This window comes from Psittacula echo, assembly GCF_963264785.1.
Source record: "Psittacula echo genome assembly, chromosome: 25".
Lineage (NCBI taxonomy): Eukaryota > Metazoa > Chordata > Aves > Psittaciformes > Psittacidae > Psittacula > Psittacula echo.
Window position 1 is genome coordinate 2,121,384 of NC_137760.1, and position 20,126 is coordinate 2,141,509.

Below are 20,126 nucleotides of genomic sequence, written 5' to 3' on the forward strand. Positions count from 1 at the left end.
TTTCTACATTGACATGTACCGGTTCTGTAAAATATTTTAGCAAATTAAGGTTTTGCACAACCATTTGTATGTCTCCTTCTTTAAAAGGTGGGACACGGAGTCCTGTGCATGTGATTTCTGCCTCAAATACTCCCTTTTCTGGCCTCTGGATGCTAGGAACAACGTTCCTCCTTGCTTAAGTGTTGAAGAATGGCATAAAACTGCCCCTAGTAGAGGAAAGTGACCAACGCTCTGTTTTTTGGCACTGTTTAGAGGCTAAAAATGGCTTTTTCTGGCCTACCTCTTGAGCAGACTTCAGAAAGATGCCAAAAACCACCCAAAACAAGGAAAAAAACACCAAAAAATGAGGCAAAAACCACCAAAACCGGCGGCTTGCGTGTGTTTTCTGTTCTTACCCGCTCACCCCGCGCTTTCCTCGGGCCGAAGCGGGCGGGAGGGAAGCGGCTGCTCGGGTGATTTTGGGATGAAAAAGCCTGAAATCGGTCAATTCCTACGAGCGCCTCCCGGGAGCAGCCGGGACCAACATGAGCGAGGACTACAACTCCCAGCATCCTCCTCTGGCCCCCACGTGACATCTCCGGACCAATAGGAGCGGGCGCTATGGCGGAGGCGGGCCGGCGTCGCGGCCGTGCGGGCAGGAGCGGGAGGGTGCGCGCCGCCGGTAAGGCGGGAGCGGGTTGGGGGCGGGTGCCGGCGGCAGGAAGTGACGTCAGGGGAGGATGCCGGGAGGCGGGGCGCGGTGTGGTGAGGGGGGTCCCGGTCCCGGTGCTTCCAACCCCAGGGGCCCGGCCTGTGGCGCTGGGGCCGGTTCCGTCCCGGCCCGCACTGAGGTGCCCGGTGCTGAGGCGTCGCTGCACGGTGACAGTGATCGCTGAGGTGCGCTGTGGGAGGGGGGAGGTCACCGGCACCGGGAAGCGGCACTTGTGGTGAGAACGGACACCAGAGGGACGTGGAGCTGCTGGAGCGAGCCCAGAGGAGGCCATGGGAGGGCTGGAGCAGCTCTGCTCTGGAGCCAGGCTGAGAGAGCTGGGCTGGGGCAGCCTGGAGAAGAGAAGGCTCCTGAAGGGGAGACCTTAGAGCAGCTCCAGTGCCTAAAGGGGCTGCAGGAAACCTGGAGAGGGGCTTGGGACAAGGGCCTGTAGGGACAGGCCAAGGGGAATGGCTTTAACCTGCCCGAGGGGAGACTGAGATGAGCTCTCAGGCAGAAGCTCTTCCCTGGGAGGGTGCTGAGGCGCTGGCCCAGGGTGCCCAGAGAAGCTGTGGCTGCCCCATCCCTGGTAGTGTTCAAGGCCAGGTTGGACACAGGGGCTTGGAGCAAGCTGCTCCAGTGGAAGGGGTCCCTGCCCGTGGCACTGAATGAGCTTTAAGGTCCCTTCCAACCCGAACTGATCTGTGTGGGTCCATGGCACAAACATCCCCTGCCTCAGTGCTCTGGGAATGGGAGGGTTTGGCCATGCTGGGGAGCAGCGAGGGGAGGCAAAGTGTGCAGGAACCCAAGCTGAGTGGGTCTGGGGGGAATCGCCCCATTCCTGCCCCACTGACACCAGGTTTTCTCCCCATCCCTTCTGCTCTGTCATCTCCACTTCAGTGCTGCTCGCGGTGTTTTTTGAGCCCCTTGTCACGCATTCCCCCAGCTCTGTTTGCATCCCACATCTTTCATTTAATGTTATTTACCCCCAGGGATGAACCTCTCTTTGCATGCACCAAAACCTCTCTTTTTACCCCCATTTTCCACCTGCTGAGCCTCGGAAATGGCAGGGGATGGGTGTCAGGGTGGGTGCTTGGTCACACAGGGCGATGCTGTGTCCCACCTGGGTGTCGCTTTCCTCCCCTCTGACACTGCAGGGACAGGGGACATCACCCTCATGGTGCTGTCCCTCCCATCCCTGCTGCCTCCCTGTGCTGCTTACCTCATCCTGCTCCCTGATCTCTGCCCATCCAGGTTCTCCAGAGGATGGAGCCAGCATCGGTGAGGACCAAGGTCCCCTCCTTCCTGTCTGACCTGGGGAAAGCCACGCTCCGGGGCATCCGGAAATGCCCCCGCTGCGGCACCTACAACGGGATGCGAGGCCTGAGCTGCAAGAACAAGAACTGCGGCACCGTCTTCCGCTACAGCACACGCAAACAGCCCAGTGTGGACGCCGTCAAGATCATCACTGGCTCCGACTTGCAGGTCTATTCAGTGAGGCAGAGGGACCGGGGACCGGATTACCGGTGCTTTGTGGAGCTGGGGGTGTCCCAAACCACCATCCAGACAGTGGACGGCACCATCATCACGCAGCTCAGCTCCGGCCGCTGCTACGTGCCGTCATGTGTGAAGGCAGCCACGCAAGGCGTGGTGGAGAACCAGTGCCAGCACATCAAACTGGCCCTGAACTGCCAGACAGAGGCCACCCCGCTGGCCCTGAAGAGCTCGGTGCTCAACTCCATGCAGGCTTCACCCGAAACCAAGCAGACCATATGGCAGCTGGCAACAGAGCCCACGGGGCCGCTGGTGCAGCGCATCACCAAGAACGTGCTGGTGGTGAAGTGCAAGGCCAGCCAGAAGCACAGCCTGGGTTACCTGCACGCCTCCTTCGCCCAGAGGGTGAGCACCAAGACGTTGGCAGAGCACAGGTTCTCCTGCTCCTGCCAGGCTCCAAAGCCCATCAAAGGCAGCGAGGAGGAGACGCCGGCACCGCAGCGCTGCATTCATTTCTTCGCCTGCATCTGTGCCTTTGCCAGCGATGAGAGCTTGGCACAGGAGTTTGCTGATGTCCTCGCCTGTGACTCTGGTGGTAGGTGAGGGGGGATGTGACACGCGGAGCATGTGGGGGGGCATCAAGGAGCCGCTCACTCTGTTCTGCTCCCTTCCCTCCTCCTCATGCCCTGGCAGGTTCCTCACTGTTCCCTCCTAGCTGGGGCTTTATTTCCTGCCCCGTCCCTCTGCAGGCAGGAAGCTTGTTGTGCAATGATCCCTCCTGGACTTGGCAGCTTGCTCCTGGATCCAGCATGCAGAAGCAGAGTGAATGTTCCCTGTGCTCCCCTGGGAGCTGGCTGGGGGGATGAGGAGCAAGTGTAGAGGAGGCCACGAGGATGCTCAGGGGCTGGAGCCAGGCTGAGAACATTGGGGCTGTTCAGCCTGGAGAAGGGAAGCTGCGTGGAGACCTCAGAGCAGCTTCCAGTGTCTGAAGGGGGCTGCAAGGATGCTGGGGAGGGACTCTTCATCAGGGACTGTAGGGATAGGACAAGGGGTGATGGGTTCAGCCTGAAACAGGAGAGGTTCAGGTTGGAGATAAGGCAGAAGCTCTTCCCTGTGAGGGTGCTGAGGCGCTGGCACAGGGTGCCCAGAGAAGCTGTGGCTGCCCCATCCCTGGCAGTGTTCAAGGCCAGGTTGGACACAGGGGCTTGGAGCAAGCTGCTCCAGTGGAAGGGGTCCCTGCCCGTGGTAGGGATTGGAGCTGGAGGAGCTTTAAGGTCCCTTCCAACCCAAACCAATCTGATTCTATTCTGTGGTTCTATGGATGCAGATCTCCCAGGGCTTTGCTGTGCTCGGGGCAAGTTGGGTTCCTCTTCTGGGCAGGTTGTTGGGTTTCCTTGCCCCCTTGGGCCAGAGCAGCGCTGGGGGAAGCCCAGCTCAGTGAGAGCCTCTGGGGTGCAGTCCCTCAGGGCGTTCTTCACCCCAGAAGGTGCCCCTGGCTAATCCCATTGTGTCTTTTGGCACCCAAGGAGAGTGATACAGGTGACGTGAGGACATTATGTTCCCCTCAATGTTCCCCACATAGAAGTGTGCCTGCAGGGCCAGGAGGGCTTTAGGGCTTCTCTGAGGATGTTTGAGGTGTGCTGGGGGGTCTCAGGGGAGCAGTTGATGATGTTGGCAGGGGAACACAGGACCTCCATGTCCCTGCAGCACTGATGCATGTAGTGTTGATGCTCTTAAGGACAGCAGTGTGTTTCTCCTAGGTGTGAAGGGGATGGCAGTGCCACAGGCGGTCGGTGGTCCCCAGTCCCTGGTGCAGGCTGGAGAAGCAGCTGCTGCCAAGCCCAAGAAGAGGAAAAAGGACCCAGCACCCGGTGAGCATCAACTGGAGGCTCTGTGGGATGAGGAAGATGTGGGCTGAAGGCAAAAGCCATTGTGTGGGGTGCCCACAGAGCCTCCGGACATGTGCCGTGATGCTCTCTTAATCCATCCCCCAGGGGCACAGGCCAGCAGCCTTCTCCCTGCGCAGGACCTGACTCACAGCAACCCCAGGAGAAGCAGCCTGAAGAAGCCAGCAGTTGCCTCCTCCTCGCTGAAAAGACAAGGTGAGCCTTGGCCATGCATCTCACTGGAGGCTGAGAGCACTCAGGACCGGGTGGATGCCCAGAGCCATTCAGCTCATGCTGTCATAGAATCGTTTAGGTTGGAAAAGACCTTTAAGATCATCAATTCCAACCATAAACTTAACACCCCTGAGGCTCTGATCTCCATTCCCTTTCTCCTGCAGGCTGTCCCCAGCTGCTGGATGAGTCCCAGGTGACCTTCTCCTTCCAGGAGTGGCTGGCCAGTGTCACCGAGCGCATCCACCAAACCATGCATTACCAGTTCGAGGGTACGGCTTTGGGGACCATTTGGGCATCAGTCCTCTCCCTTCCACCATGCACAACCTCCATCATGAAGCTCTTGGCAGCAGGAAAAGCCAGGTTGAACAGACCATTGGGCAACCTGCTCTAGTGTGAGGTGTCCCTACCCATGGCAGGGGGTTGGAACTGAATGATCCTAAGGTCCCTTCCAACCCAAACCATTCTGATCCTATGAAATAACTGCTGGCCCCAAGGGAAGCAAGCAGTTGCTTTGAGAAGTTTCTGTCTGCTTTGGGTCATTCCCCTGAACACAGACTTATTATTGGCAGCCTGGTGTTGGTGTTTATGCTGAGAAAGGAGAAATGGCTGAGGGGGATCAGCCCTTTCCAAGCACCATAGGAGCAGTGAGTGTCACATCAGGCAAACCCACACATCCTGCTGTGCGTCACTGTGAGCATCACTGGCCTCCAGCACGCTGCTGGCAGTGACAGCAGAGGCACAACCTGCTGTGCATGGTAGAGGGTTGGACTCCACGATCCCAAGGGTCACTTCTAACCCAGAAGATGTGTTCTTAAAGACAGTGAAGTTGTCATCACCCAGCTTTGCAAGCAAGGCCCCATCACTGCACACCCCAGGCCAGGGCAGACAGGGACATACTAGGACAGCATTGGAGGGGTTGGGCAAAGGACACAAACACCAACCTATGAGCTCTATGGGGAAGGTGGTCAGGTGCTGGCAGGGCTGGAATAGCTGGAGTGTCCCCACTCAGCCCTGCTTCGCCCCTGCCCTCAGCCCTTGTCTTCTCATTCATACCCACACAGGCAAGCCTGAGCCACTGGTGTTCCACATCCCTCAGGCTTTCTTCGAGGCGCTGCAGCAGAGGATCTCCAGTGGGAGCACAAAGAAGAGGCTGCCCAACTCCACCACTGGTAGGGGAGAGCACCCTGCTCCGGGGTAAGGCAGTGTCTGAAGGGGGCTGCAAGGATGCTGGAGGGGGGCTCTTCATCAGGGACTGTAGCGATAGGACAAGGGGTGATGGGTTCAAACTGAAACAGGGGACGTTCAGGTTGGAGATAAGGCAGAAGCTCTTCCCTGTGAGGGTGCTGAGGCGCTGGCACAGGGTGCCCAGAGAAGCTGTGGCTGCCCCATCCCTGGCAGTGTTCAAGGCCAGGTTGGACACAGGGGCTTGGAGCAAGCTGCTCCAGTGGAAGGGGTCCCTGCCCGTGGCAGGGGTTGGAGCTGGATGAGCTTTAAGGCCCCTTCCAACCCAAACCAGCCTGGGATTCTATGCCAAAGGCAGATAGCTGCAGTCAGGAGCACAAGAGGGGAGCAGGAGAGCACCACAAGGTCCCAGTGAGCTGCAGCCCCCCCAGTCCCTCACCACCCTTTTCCTTCCCTGCAGCTTTTGTCCGTAAGGATGCTCTCCCCTTGGGCACCTTCTCCAAGTACACGTGGCACATCACCAACGTGCTGCAGGTCAAGCAGATCTTCGATACACCAGAGGTGAGGGGGGAGGCAGCCCCCAGCCCCACCACCACCCCTTATACTCCCCCCAGCCCCTCACCAGGTCCTTCCCTCGCTGTTGGCAGCTACCACTGGAGATCACACGCAGCTTCATCCAGAACCAGGATGGGACCTACGAGGTGTTCAGGTGCCCCAAGGTGGAGGTGGAGAGCATCGCCAAGGCCTACGGGCACCCCAAGAAGCCACCCATCCGGCCCCTGGAGCTGCAGACCTTCCTCAAAGTGGGTAAGTGGGACAGGCTGGGGGGGACACAGCCCCCTACCCTCCACCACAAAATGGTCTCAGACAACTGAGGTGGTCCCACGCTGTTCACCAGGAAGAGCAAAAACCTCCCCTCTGTCCCCAGCCGGAGTGGGCACCCCTTTCCTCTTCCCCTCCAGGAGCCTGCAGAGGCAACCAATGCACACCCCCAGGGGGAAAATGCCCCCAAAACTCACCCAGCCCCTCAAAACTCCACCTTGGCTCCTTCCCCAGGGAGCTGCAGCACAAGAACACGGCACAAGGGGGACACATGGGCCCCATTTCCTCATCCTTCATCCCCAGAGAAAGCCCCCCAAAATCTGCCCTTCCTCTTCTTCATCTCTAGCCACCTGAACCCCCATTCTCGCACTCCTCAGAGGAGAAGAGCCCCAGACTTCACCTCTGGGGTCTTGTGCTGCTGCTTCAGGAGCCTGCAGCAACACCAACCCCGCACCCCAAAGCCACCCATGGCTCAGCCTGCGCAAAGGGGGGCTCCCACTGCGACACCGCCTGGCATTAAAGGGGGAGCCCACATTCTCTTACCCCTTAAAGGCCCTAAAGCTCTCACCAGCCTCTTCCAGGAACCTGCACCAACACCAACCACCCCAACAGCAACCACCACCGCACCAACACCACAGCACCACCACCACCACCACAGCAATACAAATACCAACACCATGCTACTACCAGCACCACCACCACTATCACACCAATACCAATATGACACCATAGCACGAACACCACACCACCACCACTACCACACCAGTACCAACAACAATAGCACCACCACCCCAATATCAACACCATAGCACAAACACTACACCACCACCACCACCACACCAATACTGACACCAATACTACCACCAATACCACCACCACCGCCACACCAACACCATAGCACAAACACCACTACACCAACACCACCACCACCCCAGTACCAACAACACTACCACCACCACCCCTACCACACCAATACCAACACCACAGCACAAACACCACTACACCACCACAACCACTCCACCACCACCACCACACCAATACCAACACTACCACCACCACACCAGTACCAACACCAATACTACCACCAATACCACCACTACCACACCAACACTGTAGCACAAACACCACTCCACCACCATTGCCACACCAATACCACCAGTACCAACACCAATACTACCACCAATATCACCACCACTACCACACCAATACCAACACCATAGCACAAACACCACTCCACCAACACCATTACCACACCAATACCATCACCACACCAGTACTACCACCAATACCACCACCACAACCCCTCAAGGGGCACCAGGACCCACACTCTCTCCCTCTCCCCCCAGGGAACATGTCTCCCACCCAGAAGGAGCCGACCCCCTTCATCATCGAGTGGATCCCCAACATCCTGCCCCAGGCCCGCATCGGGGAGCTCCGCATCAAGTTCCAGTACGGGCACCACGGCAGCCCCCGGCCCAGCACCCGGCACCGGCCCCCTGGCACCATGGAGCCGGGGCTGGAGCTCACCCCACTCAGCGCCATCCCCTTCTCCTGAGCCCCCCAACAGCCCCACAGGGACAGGGCACAGGAGCACCCACAGAATAAAGCTCACGCTCACCCCACGCCCTGAGCCTCCTGCACCCACCATGGGGGAGGAAAGATGGGGGGGCTTCACCCAGGGGGGGTTGGGGGCTGAAAGGGACCCCAAGGGTCCAACCTGGGTCTCCACACACTGCAGAGCCCAGCAGCAGGAGCTGCAGCACAGCCTGGGAGGAAAGAGAGGCACCCTGTGAGGGCCACCAGCAGCCCTGTGAGGGCATAGGGCCCATGGTAAAACCAGCACCACCTCCAAAACAGAGAGGGGACCCCCCCCCCTTCCCCATCTCATCCCTTGCTCCATCCCTCCCATCCCATCCAGTCCATCCTCCAGCAGAACCCAGGACTCTCATCTTCAGCATGGGGTGGATGCAGGCTGAGGGACTGACTGGATCCAGCCAGGCTCTTTTCCAACCTTGCTGATTCTGTGGGTCTGTGCTGGATGGAGAGTGCGGGATGAAGGATGCAGGATGGAGGGATGCAGAGTGGAAGATGTGGGATGCGGAATGGAGGGTTTGGTAGGAAGGATGCAGGATGGAGGAATGCAGAGTGGAAGATGTGGGATGGAAGGTTTGGTAGGAAGGATGCAGGATGGAGGGATGCAGAGTGGAAGATGTGGGATGTGCGATGGAAGATTTGGTAGGAGGGATGCGGGACAGAAGATGCACTGGGAAGGGTGCAGGATGCTGCCTGCAGGTGCAGGGTATGGCAGTACATGGAGCCTGCCCTTGGCACTTCCATAGAGGAACTGTGGCCAGATCCAGGACAACTCCAAGGGACTGGAATCAGAGGGCTGAGCCCTGAAACAGCTCGGTGCCTGCCCTGCTTGTCCCATGGTTTCTAAAGCAGCAGAGGCTGCATCCAGGGATGGGGACCTAAACCCAGGGACAACCCCACACCATAGGGAAAGCCCCAGACCCTGCCAGCAGCAAAGCTCTGCCCTGTTGGGTACCAAAATGGGATGGAGGCAGTGGAATGGGGAAGGGTGGGATGGAGGCAATGGGATGGAGAAGGGTGGGATGGAGGCAATGGGATGGAGAAGGGAAGGATGGAGGCAGCAGGATGGGGAAAGAAGGGATGGAGGCAGTGGGATAGGGAGGGGGTGGGATGGAGAAGGGAGGGATGGAGGCAGTGGGATAGGAAGGGGGTGGGATGGAGGCAATGGGATGGAGAAGGGAGAGATGGAGGCAATGGGATGGAGAAGGGAGAGATGGAGGCAATGGGATGGAGAAGGGAGAGATGGAGGCAATGGGATGGAGAAGGGAGAGATGGAGGCAATGGGATGGAGAAGGGAGAGATGGAGGCAATGGGATGGAGAAGGGAGAGATGGAGGCAATGGGATGGAGAAGGGAGAGATGGAGGCAATGGGATGGGGAAGGGAGAGATGGAGGCAATGGGATGGGGAAGAGAGGGATGGAGGCAATGGGATGGAGAAGGGAGAGATGGAGGCAATGGGATGGAGAAGGGAGAGATGGAGGCAATGGGATGGAGAAGGGAGAGATGGAGGCAATGGGATGGAGAAGGGAGAGATGGAGGCAATGGGATGGAGAAGGGAGAGATGGAGGCAATGGGATGGAGAAGGGAGAGATGGAGGCAATGGGATGGAGAAGGGAGAGATGGAGGCAATGGGATGGAGAAGGGAGAGATGGAGGCAATGGGATGGGGAAGGGAGAGATGGAGGCAATGGGATGGGGAAGAGAGGGATGGAGGCAATGGGATGGAGAAGGGAGAGATGGAGGCAATGGGATGGAGAAGGGAGAGATGGAGGCAATGGGATGGAGAAGGGAGAGATGGAGGCAATGGGATGGAGAAGGGAGAGATGGAGGCAATGGGATGGAGAAGGGAGAGATGGAGGCAATGGGATGGGGAAGGGAGAGATGGAGGCAATGGGATGGGGAAGAGAGGGATGGAGGCAATGGGATGGAGAAGGGAGGGATGGAGGCAGCGGGACAGGGAAGGGAGGGATGGAGGCAGCGGGATGGAGAAGGGAGGGATGGAGGCAATGGGATGGAGAAGGGAGAGATGGAGGCAATGGGATGGAGAAGGGAGAGATGGAGGCAATGGGATGGAGAAGGGAGAGATGGAGGCAATGGGATGGAGAAGGGAGGGATGGAGGCAATGGGATGGAGAAGAGAGAGATGGAGGCAATGGGATGGAGAAGGGAGGGATGGAGGCAGCGGGATGGGGAAGGGTGGGATGGAGGCACAAGGTTCTCTGTCGTCCTGCAATAATTTATTCTCTAACAACAGAACAGTCCAACGAGACAAATTACCCCTGGACCCAGCAAACGTCTGCTCAAACACATGCTCTAAACAGGCGTGTGCCAACTGTAGTCAAAAGCACCATCAGATGGTCCTGACACAGGACTGGGGATGACAATGGGGTATTTACAGCAGGACCAGAACGGCTGGAAAGAGAATTCCCATTCTCCATCTGCGGAGCCGGAGCGGGATCAGCTTCTCAGGAAGCAAAAAGATGAAATGAATGAAACAGAAAAGGTGGAAAAGCACCAAATGTGACCCAAAAAAGCACTCAACAAACCCCAACCCAACGCTGCGATGGTTCTGGTGAGGGTGTTCCAATGGCTCATTGGCTGGATAAAGCAAGAGGATGAAACAAACCTTGTGGCTTTCAGCAGTGAGGAGGTGATGCTTCCCGGGAAGCACAGGGCTTGGATACAGTGGTTTTCCTTGTGTCCAGCCCCAAAACAGCTCCAAACAAAGGGGGGTGATGCCCAATCCATCGCTATAGGGTGACAAACCAGGCAGCAAAGTGCAATTGCCTCTGGAGAGGCCCCCATTCCCATCAGCTTCCCGTTCCCTGCCTGGAGATGGGTCCCACCTCCCAGAATGGTGGTTTGGGATGAGGAAAAAAGGCAAAATGAACTAACCCCAAAAAGCGTGTTTTCAACCCAGGCCTGTGCCATGAGCGTCGTAAACGTGGGGCGCGCGAGCAGCTCCTCGCCCCCTCTTGTGAATCCCCATCTACGCAAGTGTCCTACCTGCAGCTTAGTTCTTAGGAATGCTGGTGGATCAGTGAATTCCAAGGAAAAGGCTGGCAAAGGGGGGACCCGGAGAGACCCAAAGCCGCTGCAGACAGTCCCGGCTGCTCACCAGGAATCCAGCGCCGCGTTTCCAGCCCCATTCCAGGTTAGTGCATCCGTATGGAGGGTTCCTGTTTCTCTTTGCCCTCAGGCCGGAGTGGGAACATCCCGACAGTGCAAAGGTCTGGGACTTGGTAGGGACAGAGAGAAGAGGGCAAGAAGGTGGAGGGTGACTGAGAGAGACACAACACTGAGAGAACCAGTAACTGATGCTGAGCTGAAACCTCTTCCTACCTCCCATTCAACCCTTCCCTGCTCAGAGGTAGTGCGATCCGGAGCTCCATTGGGAATGCCAAGGTGGTTCCAGAAGAGGGCAAGGGAGGGCTTTTGGCAAACAAAGAGCTGATATTCCGCTTCCTTTTTATGGTGCTTTGCCACTTTCTGCCTTGAAAGCTGATGCTGGATGCTGGGATTCGGGAATGCCGATGCTGAAGGCATCCGGGTCCATGCTGGATGCTGGATGTTGGAAAACTCCAGCTGCTTTAAACCAAATAATCCTCCATGGCTTTGGTTTTCCTCTCTTAAAACCCAGCAAAAAGAGCTGAGATTTGGGAGACTGCAGTGATTTGGCAGCTCCGTTCCCCATCCTCCTGCTGCTCAGAGGCTTCAAATGATCCAAACCCAGATTGGGGATGCTAATAAGGAAATAAAAGAAGGAATAAAAAGGAAATAAAAGAAGGAATAAAAAGGAAATAAAAGAAGGAATAAAAAGGAAATGAAAGAAGGAATAAAAAGGAAATAAACCAGGAATTGAGTTGGATTTTCTCCATTTCCCTGCACTCTGGTGGCTTCACTTGGAGAAATCCTGGCAGAACAAAGCGGTTCCTTGCCCGATGCTGGAGCCCAACAGGGATCAAGAGGTTTGAAGAGGGGTGGAAAAGACCTTTGCCCGGCTCGAGGAGAAAGGAAACATCTCCATTAGCAGACCCCTATGTGTAAAGTATCCAGAACATCCATAAAAGCAGGAAGTCCTAAGAAGGTCACCTCCAGAACATAAGAAAATGAACAAATACTGCTTACAGCTCCTGTGCTCTCTCAATTGGGGCCCTGGGTCCTTCTTGCCATATTCAGGTTTGTGTCCCTTAAGGCAGCAACCAAAATCCTCCAGGAGCCCCTTGGAGTGCCCAGGAGATCGCTGCTGGATGGAGAAGTGCTTGGGATGTGCCGGTTATTGCTGAGCCATCAACCACACCGGGTTATTGCTGCGCCACAAGGCATCATCTGTGTGGGGTTTGTGCTAAAGGGATGGAGACAATCTCTGTTCATCTCTCCGAGGTAGAAAAACGTCTTGTCCCAGAGACAAGAAGCGTGGAAAAGGGAATTCCAGGAGCCTGGATCAGCGCCATGCAGCCACGAGGGATGGGGACGGTTTGCGCTGTTTGGTTTTAGGTAGGACACAAAACTTCCCAGAGTGAAAGCATCCGACCTGAGAGGGGTGCTGAGGACCCACAGCTCCCCGAGCAGCATTCCTGCTGTGAGGAAGTGGCTCTGGGAACACGGCAGGGCTGGGCTGTAAACGGCTGTGCTGCTCTCCTGCATATTTAGAGTCGGTGGGGACGAGCCCCCCGACTAACACTGGCAGTGCAATCCCAAGACACAACTCACCTCCATTCCCTCATGGATCTAAACTACACGAGCGTCCGGCTCTGCCTTCAGATCCTCACCCAGAAACCTCTACATTTGGGCCCTGCCATCAACTACTGGGATAGTACGGAGTAGATCCGGAATATATGGAGTAGATCAGGAATACCAGGCAGTGACAGCTCCAGGGAGGGTTTTGGAGGTTGCTGTTACGGCTGTGATACCCTCAGGTGCTTCCAAATGTAGCTGGAATGTGGGAATCTCAGAGAGAAGAGTTTCTGGGTGGGAATTGGAGCTTGCCACCCCCAGCCCCAAGTGGCATTTTGGTACTTGAGCAAGGTTCGACTTCCTTTCAGTCAGTGCTCCATGAAGGATGTGCAAGAGAAGGATGGGAAGGCCCAGTGTGCTACCTAACAGGATCCAATGGGAAAGAGCCAGGGGTGAACCAGCCACGGGAGTTGCTTCTTATGGACCAAGAGAGGGTTTGCAATCGCCCTGCAGCTTCAACCTCTTGATGCCGGAGCTGGAATACCCCTCGTCGCTGCAGACGCTCCGCAGGCTCCCCCTCTCATCCGAGTCGCTGGGGCTGCTGCTGCTCCAGTCGAGGTCTGCAGTGAGGTCGTCCGTGCTCTCCACATCCACATCCAGCTCTTCTGCAAGAGGAGCAGTGTTACAGCACAGCCGGGCAGAGCTCCCACCCCCTCCATCCCGAGCACCGGCTCCCACCTCTATCCCAGTCGGAGCGCTCAGAGGAAACAGTGGATCCGATACTGTCCACCCTTATCCTCTCCATGCCCAGCTTCACCAGCCGCCTCTTGAGGTGCCGCTGCTCCCGCTGCAGCTGCTCTATTTGGTGCATGGCTTTCCTGTCGTCGTCTTCAAGCTTCTGCAGGGGATGAAAGGGAGAGAAGACAGCCTGAGATCCCAGCCTGATCCCGAGATCCCAGCCTGATCCCGAGATCCCAGCCTGATCCCGAGATCCCAGCCTCCAGCCACACAAGAAATGTCCCTTTTGTTCTCCAAGCCACCTAAACACAGCCACCATCGGCTGCTGAGAGGCTCCCTGGCTTCAACACGGGATGGCAGGCACATGGAATCAACCAGGTTGGAAAACACCTTTAAGATCATCAGGTTCAATCACTCCCCAGCACTGCCAAGGCCACCACTAACCCATGGCACTGAGACCTCAGCTCCACGGTGTGTGAACACTTGCAGGGACGGTGACTGCAGCCCTGCCCTGGGATGCTTGGTTCAACTTTAATCCATGAGGATGCTTGGGCCCAGAGCAGCTCCCGTATGGAGCCAGGCTGAGAACATTGGGGCTGTTCAGCCTGGAGAAGAGAAGCTGCGTGGAGACCTCAGAGCAGCTGCCAGTGTCTGAAGGGGGCTACAAGGATGCTGGAGAGGGGCTCTTCATCAGGGACTGTAGGGATAGGACAAGGGGTGATGGGTTCAAACTGAAACAGGGGAAGTTCAGGTTGGAGATAAGGCAGAAGCTCTTCCCTGTGAGGGTGCTGAGGCGTTGGCACAGGGTGCCCAGAGAAGCTGTGGCTGCCCCATCCCTGGCAGTGTTCAAGGCCAGGTTGGACACAGGGGCTTGGAGCAAGCTGCTCCAGTGGAAGGTGTCCCTGCCCGTGGCAGGGGTTGGAGCTGGGTGAGCTTTAAGCTCCTTTCCAACCCAAACTAGGCTGAGATTCTATGACTGCATCTCCACAGTGGGTTCAGCAGCACCGACCAAGCCCGTGCTCACCTTGATGTACAATTTGGCCTTCTTCAGCAGGCTCAGGGTGGTGTGCCTGCTGTCCTTGGGCCCGAGCGGGACCTGCCTCTTCAGCTTCTCCAAGCAGAGCCGCAGGTGAGCTCGCCTGCAGGCAGATCACACAACAGCGCCGTCAGGTCCCATTTGGGAGCGCTCCCTTTCCCTGTGTTTCATAGGAAACAGCCACATCCGGATCCATCACCTTGGCACACAGTGACCACAAAACCAGGTCCCTGAGGGATCGCCAGCCCTGAGCAGCACCAGGCTCCTCGGGCACCAGGAATCCCTCGCTCTGTGTCTAACACCCAGACTGGCTGCATCAATACTAACCCTTTACCACTGCCAAGGGGAAGCCTGGCTCCTCCAGGAACTCCCTTCCTCCATGGAGAACCAAGGTGAAGGTCCCATCCTTGGGCATCATTGCAACACCCACCTTTGAACCGCGCCATCAGCACGGGCAGCTGTGAGCTGGGGTTTTGCAAGTTCCTGCCTATCTTGTTTTGGGGTGTGCGAGGGGTAAACAGGCAGCTGCCTGCACAAAAGAACCTCTGAGTTACAACACAAACAGAACACGAGGTCCTTGCTCCTAAGCACTGATGGGCTCAGAGATGGGAAGTGATTGAGAGCAGCCTGAGGAGGATTTGGGGGGGTTGGTCCATGAGAAGCTCCCCATGACCCAGCTTGAGCCCAGAGCCCCCCTGTGCTGGGCTGCACCCCCAGAGCGTGAGGGAGGGGATCCTGCCCCTCTGCTGCGGGAAGAGGAGACCTGAGAGCAGCTCCAGTGCCTAAAGGGGCTGCAGGAAACCTGGAGAGGGGCTTGGGACAAGAGCCTGTAGGGACAGGCCAAGGGGAATGGCTTGAACCTGCCAGAGGGGAGACTGAGCTGAGCTCTTAGGCAGAAGCTCTTCCCTGTGAGGGTGCTGAGGCGCTGGCACAGGGTGCCCAGAGAAGCTGTGGCTGCCCCATCCCTGGCAGTGCTCAAGGCCAGGTTGGACACAGGGGCTTGGAGCAAGCTGCTCCAGTGGAAGGGGTCCCTGCCTGTGGCAGGGGTTGGAGCTGGAGGAGCTTTAAGGTCCCTTCCAACCCAAACCAGACTGGGATTGCTGGCCCCCAGCATTACACAACCCATGGCTTCCGCTCCGAAGCTAGAGGCACACAGAGACACAGGCACAGACCCATTTGTGCCTTGCTTCACCCAGCCCAGCCTACTGCATGCTGAAAAACCTGCCCAGTTCCCACTGGGATGTAACAGTAGAAGGAAAACCTCAAAGGATTCCTTTCCTGGGCAAAAGAACCTTCCAAGCCCATGGGCTCATTTCATTGTGCATGTCCTTATACCCCATGAGATATCCATCTGCCCATCACTGCTCCCAGTGCCAGCCAAGGCTTGACCACCACAGGATGGGATTAAGGTATTAAACGAAGGAGGGTGTTTAATCTCTGCCTGGATTGAAGCTCAGCTTCCCAACCTGTTCATGGAATCATGGAATCAGCCAGGTTGGAAAAGAGCTTTAAGCCCATCCTTTAAGCCATCCCAGTCCGGTGCCTGCAGCCCTGCCCTGGGCAGCCTGTTCCAATGCCTGAGCACCCTTTGGGCAAGGAATTGTTCCTCAGCTCCATCTAAACCTGCCCTGGTGCAGCTTGAGGCTGTTTCCTCTTCTCCCATCCCTTGTTCCTTGGGAGCCCCCTCCTGGCTCCATCCTCCTGTCAGGCAGTTGTAGAGACGGGATGGGAAGGACGGAGCACTCAGCACCCCCTTGTGCAACGAACCAACACGATTTCAACACAGCTCTGCTCTAACCAAGGCAAACGGATGCCAGGGGATGCCTCTTGGTGACCACTTTATCCAGCTGCCTCATCCCTGCCCTTCCGCTCCTCATCTCAGCACCTCCTTGGCTCCCGACCCTGGTTCCCAACCCCTGGAAAAGCAGCGCTTCACCCAAACCCTTACCTGTTCTTTTCCATCTCACTGTGTGTCGACCTGGAAGAGAAAGAACCAATCATTAACTCCTGTCTGCCTGGGGACACCACCATCAGGATTAACAGGCCCCAACAGTCAACATTCCCTGGAAAACTGCAAACCTTGGGAGCTTCCAGAGCCACTCGGTACCCTGGGGACAGTGCAAGCAGCAGAAAGGGATGCAGATGGCTCAATATAATGGGGAAATTCCAGGATAAATGGCAATGAAGGGCCAGGAAAACCTATTGGCTCTGGGAGCACTGGTTTGTCCCAGAGCCTGATGCTGAAGGGAAAATAAAGGATGCTCCAAAGATGCTCGCCAGTCTTCTTCACCAGCAGCATTTAGGGATGCTTGGGAAGCCAGCACAGCCTTTCTGATGCTCGTCCCGGCTCCTTGGGATTTGCTTCCTGGTGGCATAGCTTGAAGCAACCTGCTCCCAAAGAGTCCAGAATCACTCAATCCCAATGGAGAAGCTTCTCACTTAGACAGGAGTTATCCTGCCAGGCAAGGGAATGGCATCTGCAAGCAGCCAGGAAGGACTCGGGTCTTTGGCTCCCATGGGATCTCTCCATTACATTTTCCTCTGGATAAAATCCCCATCGAGCCTTTCACCACTGCTTGCAAACCTCATGACTGTGGTGAAACCAGGGTCTTCCCTTGGTCCTAAAGCAGAGAATCATGGAATTCCAGCCTGGTTTGGGTTGGAAAAGACCCTTAAAGCTCATCCAGCTGCAACCCCTGCCACAGGCAGGGACACCTTCCACTAGAGCAGCTTGCTCCAAGAAAACCTTTGCTTGGCTTTAAGTGAAGAATAAGCTTCAAATCTCCCAAAAGTGGAATTCGGAGCCTGTGCAGGCTCACAAACACCACGGATCCACTCAGAACCTGCTTGAGATGGGACCGAGAGGCCGCAAGCTGCCTCCTGCTCTCCTAACAGGTGATGGCAGGAGGGAGAAGGAAACATCCCTTGGGATTCAGGGTCAGACCCAAGCTCAGGGGGTGTTCCAGGAGGTGTTTGCTGCTATGGCACCTCTCAAAGGTCCAGCCCTTGCTGCTGGTGTGCTCCCAAGCAGGAAGATGTGACAGAGCTGGTGCTCCTCCCTGGGCAAACAGCCGCTAACACAGGCAGCAATGGGCTCCCGGTGACGTGTCGGGATGGATCTGCTCAGGCTCTGCCCTGCTCAATGAAGTCTCCCTTGTTTCAATGGGCACATCCCGGTGCAGAGGCAGCATTCCAGGGCTCAGCCCTCCCCAGGCTCAGCTGATGATGGCCCTGAATAAGCCACAATGGGCGCTGGAAAGGCAGAAGTGAGCAGAGCGACTCCAGGGACACCGGAACTGGCTCCAAGGTTTTCCAAGGTTTCTGCGGTACAAACCAGAGGGTAAAGCAATCAATCCGCAGTCCTGGCAGGAATAATGGAATACTCCGTGGAAAAGATGTAACCCCCAGGCTGGCGGGGCTTGCTCAGCACAACTGCTTGGAGCTCAGACAGGAGGTGGTGTGGTATTCCTGAGAACGGGCAGTGCATTCAACATCACTGAATTCCAGCTTGGGAAGGAAGGGACCTTAAAGCTCCTCCAGCTCCAACCCCTGCCACAGGCAGGGACCCCTTCCACTGGAGCAGCTTGCTCCAAGCCCCTGTGTCCAACCTGGCCTTGAACACTGCCAGGGATGGGGCAGCCACAGCTTCTCTGGGCACCCTGTGCCAGCGCCTCAGCACCCTCACAGGGAAGAGCTTCTGCCTTATCTCCAACCTGAACTCCCCTGTTTCAGTCTGAACCCATCACCCCTTGTCCTATCCCTACAGTCCCTGATGAAGAGTCCCTCCCCAGCATCCTTGTTGCCCCCTTCAGACACTGGAAGCTGCTCTGAGGTCTCCACGCAGCTTCTCTTCTCCAGGCTGAACAGCCCCGATGTTCTCAGCCTGGCTCCAGCCCTTGAGCATCCTCGTGGCCTCCTCCGCACTTCCTCCAACAGCTCCATGTCCTTACGTTGAGGACCCAGAACAGAGAGGCCAAACCCGTGTTGAGGCTCTGGATGGATGCTGGGGAGGATAATTGAGGAATTCCCCAGGAAAGCAGCACTCAGGGATTGAATCCAACCCTGAGCGTGGTTTCACTTCCCAGGCTTCAGCAGCGCGTGCCTGAAACCAAAAGCCCAACTTCCACATTCCCTGCAGCAAACCCTCCCACCACGTCAGACAAGTGCGTGTTTCCAACCCCTGTTTGCCCAAGGTGGGAGATTTCCCCTCACATCCCACCGGGATGCTCCGGAAGGACCAGCCCAGCTTGGGGCTTTGGGTGCTGATGGAGACCTGGTGATGGAGGTGGGATGGGGATGGGGAGGAGGACTATGGAGCTTTGTGAGGGCAGAGCCCCAGCACCCAGTGACAGGAAGGTCCCATCCAGCCCTGCTGGGCACCCCACAGCAGTGCGATGTCACCCTGCTCGGTCACACTGTGACAGGGGAGTCCCCATCCGGTCACACACCCCATGACAGCGGTACTGGAGCCTCAGCACCGCAGGGACAGGAGCAACCCCCAGGACCTCACTGCATCCCAAGTACCCAGTGACAAGAGGGTGCTCCATGGCAGCAGGATGTAACCCAGCTCGGTCACTGGGTGACCAGGGAGTCAGGACCATATTGGAGCTCCAGCACCCCTGTGATAGGAGGGTTCCCCACAGTGCTTCCATGTGCCTTGTGACAGCAGGACCCCACTGTACCCCAAGCACCCAGTGACAGGAGGGTGCCCCATGGCAGCAGGATGTAGCCCATCTTGGTCACTTGGTGACAGGGAAGTCCCCATCCAGCCACACGCCCCATGACAGCGGTACTGGAGCCTCAGCACCGCAGGGACAGGAGCAACCCCCCAGGACCTCACTGCATCCCAAGCACCCAGTGACAGCAGGATGTAACCCAGCTTGGTCGCTCGGTGACCAGGGAGTCCCCATCCAGCCACACGCCCCATGACAGCGGTACTGGGCCCTCACCACCCCTGTGACAGAAAGGTCCCATCCAGCCCTGCCACGCACCCCACGCAGTGGAACCCCACCATACCCCAAGCACCCACTGACAGCAGGATCCCCTCCGCCACCACCAGGCACCCATTGCACTGGGCCCGGCCGCAGGACCCCCCCCCCTTATGGCGGCCTGACCCTGATCCTTGACCCTCCCCTCCCCGCTCCCGGCCGTCACCTGCCGCCGCCGCCGCTCTTCCGGGCCTTGGCGCGGCGCTGCCCGGCCTCCCCGTCCTTCCCGCCGGGCGGCAGCGACGCGTACCCGTGCTCGGCTTCTGAGGAGACACAACCGGTGAGGGCCGGCGGGGCCCGGGCCGGGGGGTGCCCGAAGGGGAGGTGAGGGGGCAGCGGTACCTCGCTCCCGGCGCTCCAGGTACTCGGCCGCCTCCAGCAGCAGCTGGATGCCGCCCCCGCCGCAGGTCGCCATCGCCTGAGGGCCAGGCCCGGCCGGGAGCGGCGGCGACGGCAACGGCGGAGCAACGGCGGCTGTGTCCGCCTCAACCGGCCGCTCCGCCAGGCCCCGCCCCCGGCCGCCGCTCATTGGTGGACGCCCCGCCCGCGCCGTTGCTCATTGGAGGACGCCTGGAGGACGCCCCGCCCAGCACCAGCACGAGACGGGAGGGTGGGGGTGTGTGTGTGGGGGGTGAACCTGCCGCTGTAGCCCCGCCCCCCTCGCGCTGCCATTGGATGGGCGCGCCACGCCTTCTGGCCCGTTGGCCACACCCACCCGACCGCCTCGCGCTATTGGGAGGCGCGAGCGGTCACACCTCGGGCGCCGGCAGCCAATGGCGAGGCAGCAAGC

At 57.7% G+C, this 20,126-nt stretch overlaps 2 protein-coding genes across 6 annotated transcripts; one reads left to right on the top strand and one right to left on the bottom strand.

Annotated features, from left to right (window-relative positions):
- Positions 1–624: 624 nt before the first annotated feature.
- On the top strand, positions 625–7,920 carry LOC308229957 (uncharacterized protein C2orf42). 2 transcript variants are annotated; one of them, XM_080634358.1, is made up of 9 exons: positions 625–661; positions 1,943–2,777; positions 3,943–4,053; positions 4,177–4,284; positions 4,467–4,571; positions 5,364–5,471; positions 5,945–6,045; positions 6,132–6,291; positions 7,653–7,920. In XM_080634358.1, the coding sequence occupies exons 2-9, from the start codon at positions 1,955–1,957 to the stop codon at positions 7,859–7,861; spliced, it is 1,725 nt and encodes a 574-aa protein (XP_080490484.1). In that variant the 5' UTR covers positions 625–661; positions 1,943–1,954; the 3' UTR covers positions 7,862–7,920. The 2 variants fall into 2 exon arrangements, with proteins under 2 accessions (XP_080490484.1, XP_080490483.1); XM_080634357.1 differs by lacking the exon at positions 625–661 and adding an exon at positions 750–876.
- A 2,208-nt stretch (positions 7,921–10,128) lies between these two features.
- On the bottom strand, positions 10,129–19,833 carry MXD1 (MAX dimerization protein 1). 4 transcript variants are annotated; one of them, XR_013958510.1, is made up of 8 exons: positions 19,679–19,833; positions 19,503–19,599; positions 16,297–16,326; positions 14,337–14,451; positions 13,313–13,472; positions 12,611–13,239; positions 11,240–11,640; positions 10,129–11,135 (listed from the first exon to the last, which is right to left on the bottom strand). XR_013958510.1 is itself a non-coding variant. In XM_080634422.1 (6 exons), exons 1-6 carry the CDS (start codon positions 19,749–19,751, stop codon positions 13,052–13,054), a joined length of 663 nt encoding a protein of 220 aa, XP_080490548.1. In that variant the 5' UTR covers positions 19,752–19,833; the 3' UTR covers positions 10,129–13,051. The 4 variants fall into 4 exon arrangements, 1 of the variants encoding a protein (XP_080490548.1); XR_013958511.1 differs by having other exon boundaries at positions 10,129–10,358; positions 10,904–11,135; positions 11,240–13,239; XR_013958512.1 differs by having other exon boundaries at positions 11,240–13,239.
- Between the last annotated feature and the right edge of the window lie 293 nt (positions 19,834–20,126).